Source organism: Micromys minutus (genome assembly GCF_963924665.1).
Source record: "Micromys minutus genome assembly, chromosome: 32".
NCBI classification, from domain to species: Eukaryota; Metazoa; Chordata; class Mammalia; order Rodentia; family Muridae; genus Micromys; species Micromys minutus.
In genome coordinates this window covers 16831307-16846191 of record NC_137967.1, presented here as the reverse complement: position 1 = coordinate 16846191, position 14885 = coordinate 16831307, and the positions used below count along the sequence as shown (strand labels likewise).

Here is a 14885-nt window from a genome sequence, read left to right as displayed (position 1 = left end):
ATGGATGATCTCCATTTTTTCTTCTCCCTCCCAAGAGCTGGGCTTGGAGGAATGTGCCACCATGCCTGGTTTTACATAGTGCTGGGAATTCAGCCTCAGCCATGCCAGACAAGTAACTCTGCCAACAGAGCTACATCTTGACCACGTAACTTTTAATCTCGTTTCACTAAGTTCCCGGAGCTGGCTTCAATCTCACTCTGTAGATAAAGTAAATTCCCTTTCAGTTGTTTTCAATCCTCCTGCCTCAGCCTTCTGAGACCAGCTAGGGTCACAGATTTATGCCACTAAGGCCACCAAGCTAGGTTTCATGCTCGCTCTCCTGTCTTTCTGGTTTGACTGTCCTGTGCACTTAGGGCTCCACCCGACGAGGCTCCTCCTGGTTCTTTCTTTGGAATTGAGGTTTTAGAGCCTCAGCTTCAAATACTTTAGGATCAGGCCCCAGGCTTCAGAGCAGCCAACACCTTGGGCCTCAGCTCCTGGGGCTCCAAGGTTAGTCCCAAGTCTTTTCTCATGGGTACTGACACTCTTTATACACACACATACACACACACACACACACACTATTGCTGTTGTTCACTGACAGCAAGCTTTCCTCGGCTTTCCTGTAAGGAAAAGATGATGGGGCACCAATGAAAGGAAAAGTCACTGAAAGGAAAGTCACGGGGCACCAATGTTAGGGGAAGGATGAAGAGAGTGGGGGGCATATGGCCCATGGAGGTGCGGCGAGGCCTGAGGGCAAGGGGGATGCCTCTGGGGGGCCCATGTTGGGAATCCCTTCCCCCTGAGGGACCAGCCACACAACAGAATAGAGTTTATTTAGGTCATGGGAGAGTGAAGAGGGTGGTAGAGGCAGAGAGAGAGAGAGAGAGAGAGAGAGGGAAGTAGAGGAGTAGAGGCTGGTCATGAGCACGTGGGAGAGAGGGGGGGAAGAGAAAGGGAAGAGGAGGGGTAGGAGTGGGAGAGCAAGGCTGCAAGAGCCCAAGAGCAAGAGAGAGAGGAGGGGTTAAGCAGCTCCTTTTATAGTGTCAGGTCACTGGGGCGGAGCATACCTGGCCACTGCTGGGTAATTGAGGGGTGGGGCATACCTGGCTGTTGCTAGGTAATTGAGGGGCGGGGTTTACAGAATCCCAACACTTCCCCTGACTATCTTTCCCTTCCGACTTCTCACCAAAATGTTAAGCTTTTATTACGATTATTTATTATTATTGTTATTATTATTATTTATTAGGTTTTTCATTTCAAGAGAGGGCTTTTCAGCCCTGGATGTCTTGGAACTCTGTAGACCAGGCTGGCCTTGAACTCACAGTGATCCACCTGCAGCCAACTCCCGAGTGCCTGGATTAAGGGCATGTGCCACTGCTGCCTGACAAACTGCCTAATCATCTATGGTTGCCATACCTAGTATTAGAGCTGACAACTCCCAGACATCCCTCCATTTCTCTGGGGGATCTAGCCACTGCTGAAGCTTCTGGTGATGACGCCATGTACCATATACTAGAGATGTGTGTGTGGCGGTTCCTATCCTGCCTGAGAGTCTCTGGCTCCCAAATGACTGACTAATGCATACACACTCTAAATTAAAAAAAAAAAACATATTTATTATATAAGTACACTTCAGCTGTCTTCAGACACACCAGAAGAGGGCGTCAGAGCCCATTACAGATGGTTGTGAGCCACCATGTGATTGCTGGGATTTGAACTCAGGACAGGAAGAGCAGTCAGTGCTCTAACCACTGAGCCGTCTCTCTGGCCCTGCTGAGCAGTGTTTGTGCTCACCTTTAACCCCAGCAGTCAGGAGGTAGAGGCAGGCAGAGCTCTGTGAGTTCCAGGTCAGCCAGGGCTACAGAGTTCCAAGACAGCCAACGCTACACAGAGAAACCCTGTCTCAGAAGAAAGACACACACACACACACACACACACACACACACACAAAAGAACAAAACAACAACAACAAAAAAACCAGTCTTTGCTCTTGCAGAGGACCCACTGGATTTCCAGCACCCACTTTGAAGCTCATAACCATCTAGTCACAGGGGATAAGATGTCCTCTTCTGACCTTTGCGGGCACTTGGTACATATACATACATACATACATACATATATACATACATACATACAGGTGAACACTATACACGTAAAATAACACAGTAAACAAATCTAAAGCAGAAAGGACAGGAAAGAAGGACAGGAAAGTTTTCTTTTAAATGGCCTGGGAGTGGGGCAGTGAGCAGGATGTGAAGTGAATAAAGTAAATAAATTAATTAAATTTTAAAAAATTAAAAAAAAAAAAAAACGGCCAGGTGTGGTTGGTTGCATCCAGTACTTGGGAGGAAGAGGCAGGTGGATCTCTGTGTGTTCCAGGCCAGCCAGGGCTATACAATAAGACCCTGACTTAAAACTAAATCAAACCAAACCATATATAGAAATGAATAGAAAAGTGAATAGAAAACATATAGAAGAAAAAAACCAAGACAGAAAGAAATGGAGATTGTCTTAGTTTGGGTTTTACTGCTGCGAACAGATACCATGACCAAGGCAAGTCTTATAAATAACAACATTTAATTGAGGCTGGCTTACAGGTTCAGAGGTTCAGTCCATTATCATCAAGACAAGAACATGGCAGCATCCAGGCAGGCATGGTGCAGGAGGAGCTGAGAGTTCTACATCTTCATCCAAAGGAAGCCAGGGACACACTGAGCATCCTCAGGTAGCTAGGAGAAAGGTCTCCAAGCCCACCCCCAGAGTGACTCACTTCCTCCAACAAGGCCACACCTTCTACTAGTGCCACTCCTTGGGCCAAGCATATGCAAACCATCACATTCCACTCCCTGGCCCCCATAGGCTTGTTCAAACACATGAGTGAGTCTATGGGGGCCATACCTAAACATAGCATAATAAAAAGTACATTTAGTTCAACTTCCAAAGTCCCCATAGTCTATAGCAGTATCAACAATATTAAAAGTCCAAAGTTCAAAGTCTCTTCTGAGATCCATTCAATCACTTAACTGTAATCCCTGAATTAAGACAGGCAACCAGCTGGGCAAACTCCCAATTCTGCCATCTTTACTCTTAATGTCAAAGCAGTGTTCAGGTCTTCAACTCTTTTTTCATCTTTGTTGACTGCAACAAACTTCTTTCCCTTGGGCTGGTTCCACTCCATTAGCAGCTTTCCTCAGAAGGCAGCCTATGGCTCTGGCATCTCAAACATCTTGGAGTCTGTAAGGCAGCTTCAATGTTACAGCTTCTCATTTCAATGTCTGGGACCCACACATGATCTTCTGAGCTCCTCCAAGGGCTGGCTTCAGTTCTCCAGCTCTGCCCTCTGTAGCACTTCAAGCTCAGGTTGACCCACTACACCTTTGCTGTTGTTCTTGGTGATCATCCCCTGGTACTGGCATCGCCAATATACTGAGGTCTTCCATTGCAACTAGACTTCACCAATAGCCTCTCATAGGCTCCCTTCATGGTGTCAAGCCTCAATTCTTTTGCATGACCCCTTCAATCCTGGATTATCAACTACAACTTAGGCTGCACTTTCACCAATGGCCTTCCATGGCCTCTCACAGTCCCAAGCCTCAGCTGTTCTTTATGACACCTTCATGCCTTCAAAACCAGTACCACCTGGGTGATCCTTACATATCACCAAGTCCAGCTGCAGCATGAGGTACAGCCTTGGCTATCTCTGGAGCACAGCTTCTTTGCGTTCTCAGAAAACACTTCCCAGAAGATTTCACCTCAGTGATGCTGGTCTCTTCTTAATCACCACTAATTTCTTAGCTCCAGCTGACCAGCATCAATTGTCCCAGTGTTCTCCTTCTCCTCTTAAATATAAGGCCAGAGCCACATGGCCAAAGCTGCCAAGTTCTGCTGTTTACAGGAGCTAGAACACCACCCCACTAGATCCTCTTTTCTAACTCCTTGCCTGCCTAAGTTTGGCTGTCCTGGATCTTTCTCTGTAGATTGACCTTGAATTTAGAGAACTGTAAACTGTTCTCCTGGGATTAAAGGTTGTGCCACCACACCTGGATTTAAGTTTTTCTTCACCTAGAACTTGCTCTGTTCTAGGCTGGCCTTGAATTTAGAGATCTGTATGCCAGTCTCCTGGGATTAAAGGTTTGTGCTAAGTTGCCTGGAGCTAATTTAGCTAGGTGAGTTCTTGCCCCCAAGGTCCTTACTTCCTTAATTCAATTTAAAATTCTTGAACACAGAATTTAGCTTTATTTCACTTTGTGGTGTCCCTTTAATACTGGAACCATATATTTTGTATCTTTCCTTTCTCAACTTGCTCCTTTTCATTAAAATCCTCTTCATAAGGGTGAGCCTTAGTAACCACACAACAGAATTTACACCAGGCTGTTTTGAGACTTCCTTTTTCAAAGCAATTAATCTACATCTCTTCATCTTAAACTCAGGCAGACTCTTTGGACAAGGGCAAAAGGTAGCCACGTTCTTCACCAAAATACTACAAAAACAGTCTATTGGCCACATACTGAAATTCTTCACTGGAACCGCTTGATCCAAGTTAGCACATTTCAAATCACTCTCAGTAATAAAGTCTTCTATATTCTTACTAGGATAGCCCATTAAGTCCCATTTAAAGTCTTCCACAGCTTTCTAAATCCAAAGTCCCAAAATCCACATTCTTCCAAACAAAAGCATGGTTAGGCCTATCACAGCAATACCCCAGTCCCTGGTACCAACTTCTGTCTTAGTTAGGGTTTTACTACTGTGAACAGACACCATGACCAAGGCAAGTCTTATAAATAACAACATTTAATTGAGGCTGGCTTACAGGTTCAGAGGTTCAGTCCATTATTATCAAGACAAGAACATGGCAGTATCCAGGCAGGCATGGTGCAGGAGGAGCTGAGAGTTCTACATCTTCATCCAAAGGAAGCCATCAGCAGACTAAGCATCCTCAGGTAGCTAGGAGGAGTGTCTCCAAGCCCACCCCCAGAGTGACACACTTCCTCCAATAAGGCCACACCTTCTAATAGTGCCACTCCCTGGGCCAAGCATATGCAAACCATCACAGAGATGTTTTGCCTTTTGTTTAATATCTTTTTCCTGAACCTGATCTCAGTGTCTTCTCGCACCTACTGTCCCTTGTCCATGTCACCTTCTCAGGGACTCATGGTTTCTTCCCTCCCTAATATTTTTGGTACCTCAGCCTGCCCTCCTGCCTTAGGAGGGTCTCACCCATCAGTGCCTGAACTCTACCAGTCTCATCCGCCTGGGTCCTGCCTTTGCCTCCTTTCTTGCCTTCTAAATTTTGCCTTTCTTCGTGTCTGATGGCTCCCCAGTGTCTGGTTCAAACTTTTTAGCCTGCATTCAGTGCCTCTTATGATCTGAATCTTATTTTATCTATACATCCTTTCCATGCTTACACACACACACACACACACACACACACACACACACACACACACACACAGTCTCCTCATTCTCACACGTCCCATTTCTGAACACTCAAGGTCAACCATTAACATCCCTCTGGGTCCACCCTCAGCTCCTCCAGGATTCTGCCAGCGGGTGGGGGGAGGGGTCCCAGCCTGGCACCCCACCCCCTCCATTCCAGCCTGGGACTCAGGTCTCTAACAACAGAATCAAAGCCACTCAGCAACGCTGGAACCCATTCAGGGGGGCCTGAGCCCCCTCATCCCAAGCCAAGAGGGCTTTGGGGGAGGGGTGCAGCCCCTGGTAGACTCACCGTGTGGCCAAGGGGGTCAAGGGGTGTCAGAGAGACAGGGGCTGAACTCATAGGGAGAGACAGGAGTGTGGTTATCTTTCCCCCGCTAGGAGGGCTAGCTAGGGGTGATCATCAGGGTGGGAGGTCTAGGCAACCAAGCCAGTTGTTCAGAAGTAAAGGCAGAGTGGTCACTGGCAGCCACGGCACCATGGCCACCATCCAGTCAGAGACTGACTGTTACGACATCATTGAAGTACTGGGCAAGGGCACTTTTGGAGAGGTGGCCAAGGGCTGGCGTCGGAGTACGGGTGAAATGGTGGCCATCAAGATCCTGAAGAACGATGCGTACCGAAGTCGTATCATCAAGAATGAGCTGAAGCTGCTGCGCTGTGTACGAGGCCTGGACCCCGACGAGGCTCATGTCATCCGCTTCCTTGAGTTCTTCCACGATGCCCTCAAGTTCTACCTGGTCTTCGAGCTATTGGAGCAAAACCTCTTTGAGTTCCAGAAAGAGAACAACTTCGCACCCCTTCCTGCCAGGCATATCCGCACTGTCACTCTGCAGGTACTAAGAGCGCTGGCCCGGCTCAAAGAGTTGGCCATCATCCACGCTGACCTCAAGCCTGAAAACATTATGTTGGTAGACCAAACCCGCTGCCCCTTCAGGGTGAAGGTGAGTGAGGCTGTCTGGGAAACGGCTTCGCTTAGTCCCGGGGTGCTCCGCTAACACATGGCTCTCCCTAGTCAGTGCCCCGAGTGTCCCTGGATCCCAAGGCTGCCCCTCTTTGGTCCTGTCTGGCCGTCTTCTATATCCCATCCCGATTCTTTTTTTCTTTCGTTTTGTTTTTGAGTCAGGGTCGGTGTGGCACAGGCTGGCCTTGAACTTGCCTTATAAGGATGACTTGAACTCAGGACCTCCCTGCTTCCACTGCCTGAGTGCTAATCACCTAAGTCACCACAGCCAGCTCGCTTTGCTGTGTTTTGGTTTTTTGAAGGCTGGATCTCATGGAGTCCAGACTAGTCTGGAATTTCAATGGGTTTCCCCCTCCCAAGTATCGGGATTACGTATTCATCACCACACCTGGCTTCTCCATCTCATCTCTGAGGTTCTTTCTATGGAAGGCTGGAGGTCTTCCGGTGTTTCCCCTCCAGGCTCTGGAGTCTCTATTCGGGTTTCCTCTTCTGGCTCAGGTCTGGGCCCCATGGAGCTGGCATTCTAGTTGGGGAAACAGTAGCAGGGTAAGGAGTGCGGTGTGTTGTGGATGGGAGAGCAGAGGAAACAGGAGAGAGGGGATGTGGGGAGCTGATCAGACAGGGGAAGTGGTGGACAGGGAAGTCGTGAGAAGCCACGGAAGAAGGGAAGAGTTTCCAGGTAGAAGGAGCAGCCTGTACAAAGGCTCTGAGGTAGGAGCGTGTTTAAGTATTCTAGCAACACGCAAGGGAGTTCTGTGGAGAAGAAGCAGAATCATGGGGGGCAAAGAGGGAGGATTTGATGTCAAGGAGGTAGGGGTGGGGCTGTACAAATCCTCATCGGCACAGTCAAGACTGGCTCTACTTTGGAAAAAAAAACACACACATATATGGCACATATGTATATATATATGTGTGTGTGTGTATATGTATATATATGGTATATATAATATATGCATATTATATATATGTGTGTGTGTGTGTGTGTGTGTGTGTGTGTGTGTGTGTCTGTGGTAGGTATTATGTATACCCATGGTTTCACAATGTATCCCTGGCTTGCCTTGAACTTGCTATGTAGACCAGGCAGGCTTCAAACTCATGGAAGATCCTCTTGCCTCTGCCTCCCGAACAATGAAATCAAAGTCAGATTCGGAGCAGAGGGATGTGCTCTGACTTAGTGCTCATTTTGGGGGGCAAGTAGGACCAGGAAGACAGATGGGATGCTCCAAGTGGGAGTCCCAGGTAAAAGATGTAGCTGGGATATTTGTGGATTCCGGGCAGATTTTTAGAGCCAGTGACAACAGAATTGGTTGATGGGCTTCATGGTGTGAGAGAGAGGGGCTGGGGAGATGCTCTGGCCGTAAGGTCCCTGCTGAACAAGTGTGAGGACCTCAGCTCAGACCCCTAGCAGCCCCATAAAAAGGCAGCCGTGTGCTGACACCTGTAATATCCATGTAGGGGAGGTAGAGACAGGAGGGTTCCTGGAGCTTGCTGGCCAGCTAGTCTAGGGGCGGGATCTCATCTCAGGTATATAAAGTAGAGAGTGTTAGAAGACAGCCGATGCATGTGTAGTGACACATATGTGCACATTCATACACACACATGCACACACACATGTACACACACATACACACATGAACACACATGCACACACACACACACACACTTAGAAAAAGAAGGGCCAGCAAGTTGGCTCAGCCAGTAAAGGTGTTTGCAGCCAAACCTAAAGAACTTGAGTTCAGTAGCCAGAACCCACATGGGAGAGCAGAGAATTGACACTCAGAAGCCATCCTTTGACCGCTACACGTATACCATTGTGTTTGCGTATCCCCCTCACTAAATTAAAGTTTAAAAAGGGTACTACTTAAATTAGTTAAAGTTTAAATTAAGTTTAAAAAGGGAAAAGCATGAGGGAGAGCTGGGTAGAGCACTGCACAGGTGGAGGTAGACAGATTAAAAATTCAAGGTTGGGGGCTGGCTTAGTGGTTAAGAGCACTGACTGCTCTTCTAGAGGTCCTGAGTTCAAATCCCAGCAGCCACATGGGGCTCATAACTATCTGTAAGGGGATCTGATGCCCACTTCTGGTGTGTCTGAAGACAGCTACAGTGTACTCATATAGATAAAATAAATGAACAAATCTTTGTAAAAAATTCAAGGTCATCCTTGGCTGTGAAACAAGTTCAAGGCTAGCCTGCACTTCCCAGGTCTCTCGGCACTACTTGAGACCCTGTCTTTAAAAAAAAAAAAAATGTGAGTGAGGTAGAGAGGACTCAGCTTGAACCAGAGCCTGCTGGTCCAGACAAACGCAAGCTCGGTTGTTCGACCCTCTGTTCCTGTCCCCTCTGTTCCTGTCCCTGGGTGGGCACCTAAGGCCTCTTCCCACTTCTGCTGAACCCGTCTGGGCCTCACTAGACACTCCTCCGTGCCTCCTCCATCAGAGCTCAGACTCCTCTGCCTGCTTCTCTGTCAGCAAGACTCTGGTGGTGACCAAGCTGGGAGCAGCACCCAAGGGCGGGGCTGGACCAAAGCTGCCCATACTGTGCCTCCCCAGTACCCCACTGAATGTTAGAGACACAGAGATAGGAAGAGATGGGTATTTCTGCCCCGAGGGATGGAAGGACAGTGAGCCAAGAGGAAGAGATCTCTGTAGACCTAACAGGGCTCACACAGCACCTGAGGGTCACTGGCACCCCTCCAATGCTTTCAGAATGAAGGAACCCCACAAACACTGAATCAAACCTCGGAGTCGCTGAAGCCTAGGGGGTGCTGAATCCGGACTAATAACTATTTCATGATTGCCTTGTGCGCACGGAGGTGAGGGGCTGGCTAAAGGCAAGGCAGAGAGGGAAGCTTTGAATCACAGGGAGTCACAGTGAAATTGGCAGAGCGCCACCTGGTGGCCAGGGGGAAGACAGGCTCCTGCTATGGCCCATGGATTAAGACTGTACCAGGGTGAAGGCTTTCAGAGAGTGCTGACAGTCTGGTGGGGAAGGCCCTAGAGGACTTGGCTTTCAGGGTGCTAACGTTAAAGTCCATGACCCAGAAACAAAGACAGAGACACTGGGAGATAAGGGATTAGCTGAAGAGACAGTTGGAGAGACAGAGAGTCAGAGAGGCAGGTGGATCTATGAATTCTAGGCCAACTATATATATATAAAAGTAAAGGCCCAGAGTGGTGGTGGACGCCAGGAAAGGTGGGTTGGTGGAGTGGTGGAGATGATGAGACAGGCTTGACATGTGGAGTCTGGAGGGTCGGGAGTTCAAAGCCACCCTAGACTACACACGGAGTATGAAGCTAGTCTGGGAGACTTGGAACCTTATCTCAAAAGACCAAACAATGCCAGGAAGGATGGCAGCACCTTTACCCGCAGCACTCAGGAGCCAGAGGCAGGCAGGTCTCTGTGAGTCAAGGCCAGCCTGGTCTGCAGAGTGATTTGTAGGATAGCCAGGGCTGTCTCAAAACAAAGCGAAACAAAGCAAAACAAAACAAAACACCTAAACACTACCTACCTAAATACGTTTTGAAAAGGCCGGGAGCTGGCTAGAAAGAGGCTTAACTCCCCAGACTGCTCTTGCGGAGGACCCACGCTGTTTCCCAGCACCCACACTAGACATGCACACTAGACAGTCCACAAAGACCTGCAATTTCAGGACCTCCAGGGCCATCTGGTTAATTTGGTCTCAGAGGATTCCAACACTCATGTGTGCAAATTCTTGAGGGCACACAAACACACAATTAGAATAAAAATAAAGCTAAACAATTTCTTACCCCCGCCCCCTCCCAAAAAAAGTTGGGAGCCCAGCTCAGTAGCAGAATGTTAGAATATTTACCTCATAGACATGAGGCCTAAAGTTCAGTCTCCGGAACCATGGAAGACAGACACACAAATCAAAGGAGGAAAATATTGATTGGTCTAAAACGCCTACTCATTTATCATTCGTTCTTTCCTGGACCCTACAATGTGCCGAGCACTAGATCCCGGGCCTCTAGAGACAAAGCCTTGAATGTAATACAAGGGGACCGGAATTCTATTATTCTCACTTATTTTATTTTTATGTGTGAGGCCTGTGTGTGGATGTGTGCTGTTCCAAGAGGCCAGAGGGCTTTGATCTCTGGAACTAGGGTTACAGACAAGTGTCCCGTGGCTGCTGGGAACCAAACCTGGATTCCCTGCAAGAGCAGCGAATGGTCCTAACCACTGGGCCATCTCTCAGGCCCACTTGGTTAAGTGCTTGCTGCTCACAAGCAGAAGATCCTAAATTCAGATCCCTAGCAACCCCGTAAAAGCTGGGATTGCCTTGATAATCTCAGGGCTGAGGGGTTGTAAAGGAAGACAAGAGGCTCCTGAGGGTTCAGGGGCCCAGCCATCTTGCCAAAATAGTGAGTTTCAAGTACATGGAGAGACCTCGCCTCAAAAACTAAGGTTACAGTGGAAGAGGAAGATAGAGGATTGATCCTACACATGCACACATATGCATATAACTCCCCAACAACACAGAAGTGAAATATATAGTGTGTGATAAGATGTCAAAATCAGCTGGAAGCTGCATGTGGTGATGTATTGCTGCAATCCCAGCCCTTGGAGAAAGGACAGAAGTTCAAGGGCATCCTTGGCTACATAACCAGGTTGAAGCCAGCCTGGGCTACATGGGACCCTGTCTCAAAACTAACCAACCCACAAAGGGTAGGGGCTATGGGAGAATACTTGCCTACTGTGTCCTGTGTACTGCAGGCGGGGGGAGGGTCCCAACCATTATAGGCACAAGTTCAAGCACAGAGACACCTAACCCAGACGCAATAGCTAGAGGACAGACACAGGGACATTCCTAAGAAAGGAAGCGTGGAAGGTCCAGAGCCAGGCAGTCACAGGAGACAAGCCTAGTTTATCAGCTCCAGCATGTCACCAACCCGCCTGTCCCGCGTGCCTACCCTCTGCCCTCCACAGGTGATTGACTTTGGCTCGGCCAGCATATTCAGTGAGGTGCGCTACGTGAAGGAGCCTTACATCCAGTCCCGCTTCTACAGGGCCCCAGAGATCCTGTTGGGGCTGCCCTTCTGTGAGAAGGTGGACGTGTGGTCTCTGGGCTGTGTCATGGCCGAGCTCCACCTGGGCTGGCCTCTCTACCCAGGCAACAATGAATATGACCAGGTGCGCTACATCTGTGAGACCCAGGGCTTGCCCAAGCCCCATCTGCTGCATGCGGCCCGCAAGGCTCACCACTTCTTCAAGCGTAACCCCCACCCTGATGCCACCAACCCCTGGCAGCTGAAGTCCTCTGCTGACTACCTAGCTGAGACCAAGGTATGAGGGGAGGAGACAGTCTTTGCTGGGGTGGGGGTGTTGGTAATACTATATCATGAACAATATAGGTTTAGACCCCGGGGAGGACCAGAAACTTAAAGAGTTGGTTGTCAGACTGGGGTAGGCCCATAAATCTGGTAGGACAGCCAAACTGAAGGTCACAGCCATGTCTCTGGGTGGACTGAAGGTCTAGGAGAAGTATGGAGCCTGAGTTAGGTCACATATCCTCCCTACAGCATTGGGACAGCTATGGATTAGAAAACCAGAATCTGGTACAAGGGGAAAGATTGGAGAATTGAAACAGCAAGAGGGCTTCCAGTTAGACCATGGGCAGAACAGGGGGAATCCTACTTGGCTCCCCCAACGGGTGATTTTGAGAGCCCTGAGTCTAGATCCATGCCCCACCAGGTACGTCCACTGGAGCGCCGCAAGTACATGCTCAAATCCCTGGACCAGATTGAGACGGTGAATGGCGGGGCTGTGAGCCGGCTGAGTTTTCCAGACCGGGAGGCGCTGGCGGAACACGCAGACCTCAAGAGCATGGTGGAACTGATCAAGCGCATGCTCACGTGGGAGTCGCACGAACGCATCAGTCCCAGCGCGGCCCTGCGCCACCCCTTCGTGTCCATGCAGCAGCTGCGGAGCGCCCACGAGGCCACCCGCTACTACCAGCTGTCAGTTCGAGGCTGTCGGCTGTCCCTGCAGGTGGATGGCAAGCCACCCCCACCTGTCATAGCCAGCGCAGAGGATGGGCCTCCTTACTACCGCCTGGCTGAGGAGGAGGAGACTGCAAGCCTGGGCGGTGTGCCCGCCGGTGGCTCCTTCTTCAGGGAGGACAAGGCTCCGGGAATGCAGAGAGCCATCGACCAGCTAGATGACCTGAGTCTGCAGGAGGCCAGGCGGGGGCTGTGGAGCGACACACGGGCCGACATGGTCTCTGACATGCTGGCTCCACTCAAAGTAGCCAGTACCAGCCATCGAGTCCCCGACTCAGGCGCGGAGCCTATCCTGGCCTTCTATGGCAGCCGCTTGACTGGCCGCCACAAGACCCGCAAGGCCCCGGTGGGCTCCAAATCTGACTCCAACTTCAGCAACCTCATTCGGCTGAGCCAGGCCTCACCTGAGGATGCTGGGTCCTGTCGGGGCAGTGGCTGGGAAGAAGGAGAAGGCCGCCCGACCTCCACAGAGCTGTCTGTCATCCCACAACGGGAAGGCGATGGGCCCAGCATCAAAGACAGGCCAGTGGATGCTGTGGTAAGTGGGGTGCACAGACTGGCACCCAGAGCTTAATCGATAGCGGTGACAGGGCGGTGCTTCCTAGAGGGACAGCATTTGTCACCTCAACACAGGCCTAAGATTCAGTAAACACTGACTTCCTGCACAAGGGGACAAGGCTCAGCACACATCAATACCCTCAGGACTGGACAAGGCTTATACTAACTGTAATTAAGGATGGGACAGAAAACAGACACCTAGTAAAGGGCTTGTTAAGAAATGGGTGAGATGCTGGGTTGGTAAGGTACATTATCTGTAATCACAGGAAGATGAAACAGGAGGGTCATCCCAAGGTCAAGTCTAGTTTGGGCCAAAACGAGACCCTATCTCAAAAAGCAAACAGTAACATTCCCTCCCCACCAATAGTGCTACAGATTAGTTCTACAGTAATAGGGGACTCTCAGTGGTACACAAAGTGCATACCAGTGGGACTGGGAATATAATTTAGTGGTAGAGCCCCTGCCTAGAGTCTCCTCAGTATGGTGCTAGGAGACGTGGCTCAGTTGTAGAGCCCCTGCCTAGAATCCTCCAATGAGGGGCTGGGGGCGTGGCTCGGTGGTAGAGCCCCTGCCTAGAATCCCCCAGTGAGGGGCTGGGGGCGTGGCTCGGTGGTAGAGCCCCTGCCTAGGATCCTCCAGTGAGGGGCTGGGGGCGTGGTCCAGAGGCAGAGCATTGGCCTGGTCTGCCCAGGCTTTCTTCCCTAATACCTTATTGTAACATGGAAAGGCCTACGAAGGGAGTGAGGGCCTTCATACCTGCTCACCCCTCCCAGTAGACAGGTACACACCTCAGCAGGTACCCGTAACTCTTGCTAATGCTCTCTTCTCTTCCCCTCCACAGAGGTCAGGCCCTGAGCCCTTCGATCCCAGCAGCTGTCCTGGAGAGTGGCTAAGCGAGCCAGAATGGACCCTAGAGGGCATCCGGGGGTCTCGAGGTCAAGGGCTTCCAGCTCGCCACCCCCACCCACACGGACCACCCAGGACCACCAGCTTTCTGCAGCATGTTGGAGGGCACCACTGATGGGGGCTCACCCCTAATGTTTCACGGGGTCTGAGCTAGCTGGGCTGGCGTCCCCCCTTTTTAATCTGAAATGGCACCTTAGAGCCATCATCTGAACCTACAGATTATTCTTACAGAAAAAAATAGAAATCCAGAATGTTCCTATTTCCCTGCCCTGGCACATGCCCGTATCCCACCCTAAACGTTGGAGGTTGTCAGGGTCTGGCCCGAGGCCCTGAGGCCAGTGAGTCGGGAAGGGGCTGCATCCTACTGGCCATGACAGTGCCCGGGCCTGCCTGCCTCTGTGTATTTCAATAAATAACTGTTCCAAACCCTGCTCCTGCCTGTTACCACTGGCTAACCTGCACCGCCCATGTTGGGCCAAGCCAGCACCCAGGGCCCACTTCTCCCACGCTGCGGGAGAAAAGCCAGAGGCCCAGCCACTGGGAGGGAAAAGCTGTAGTGGACACAGTAACCTGTTCCTTATATACACTAAATTAAACCTGGGACCGTGGAGTGGGTTTGTAATTCCAAGCACTCAGGAGACTGAGGCAGGAGAATTACAAGCATAAGGCCAGTCTGGGCTTATGGTGAGACCTTGTCTCAAAATGGGAGTGTGTGTGGGGTGGGGGGGAGTCGGAAGGGGGAGGTGAGGAGTGGGCGGAGGAGGCAAGGGCCTGGCTCCTTGGGAATCTGCCCTCAGGACGTTCTCTTTGTTGGACGAGTATCCATTTGAGTTTGCTAAGCACCCTTGGCTTAGTCCTCTTGGTCTGCAATGGACTGGGCATGCTGGAGTGAACGCAGTGGTGGGAAGAAATTCAGACCTCGCACATGCTACGTTGTTCGCATACGCGCATGCTCTGGTGTTCAGAAATGTTAGTCCAGCTGTCACCTGCCCACCCCCCCATCCCCACCCCCAACAGCGGTG

At 50.3% G+C, this 14885-nt stretch overlaps 1 protein-coding gene across 1 annotated transcript; it reads left to right on the top strand.

The window, feature by feature from the left end:
- Nucleotides 1–5882: 5882 nt before the first annotated feature.
- Nucleotides 5883–14827, top strand: HIPK4 (homeodomain interacting protein kinase 4). Its single transcript, XM_080909090.1, has 4 exons — nucleotides 5883–6362; nucleotides 11327–11683; nucleotides 12092–12937; nucleotides 13799–14827. The coding sequence occupies exons 1-4, from the start codon at nucleotides 5898–5900 to the stop codon at nucleotides 13976–13978; spliced, it is 1848 nt and encodes a 615-aa protein (XP_080765216.1). The 5' UTR covers nucleotides 5883–5897; the 3' UTR covers nucleotides 13979–14827.
- Nucleotides 14828–14885: the final 58 nt, after the last annotated feature.

Excerpts from the sequence above, each read along its gene's own strand:
- HIPK4 (XM_080909090.1), top strand. The coding sequence starts at position 5,898 with ATGGCCACCATCCAGTCAGAGACTGACTGTTACGACATCATTGAAGTA. Across the intron at positions 11,684-12,091 it reads ACTACCTAGCTGAGACCAAG|GTACGTCCACTGGAGCGCCG; the intron begins GTATGAGGGGAG and ends ATGCCCCACCAG. Across the intron at positions 12,938-13,798 it reads ACAGGCCAGTGGATGCTGTG|AGGTCAGGCCCTGAGCCCTT; the intron begins GTAAGTGGGGTG and ends TCCCCTCCACAG.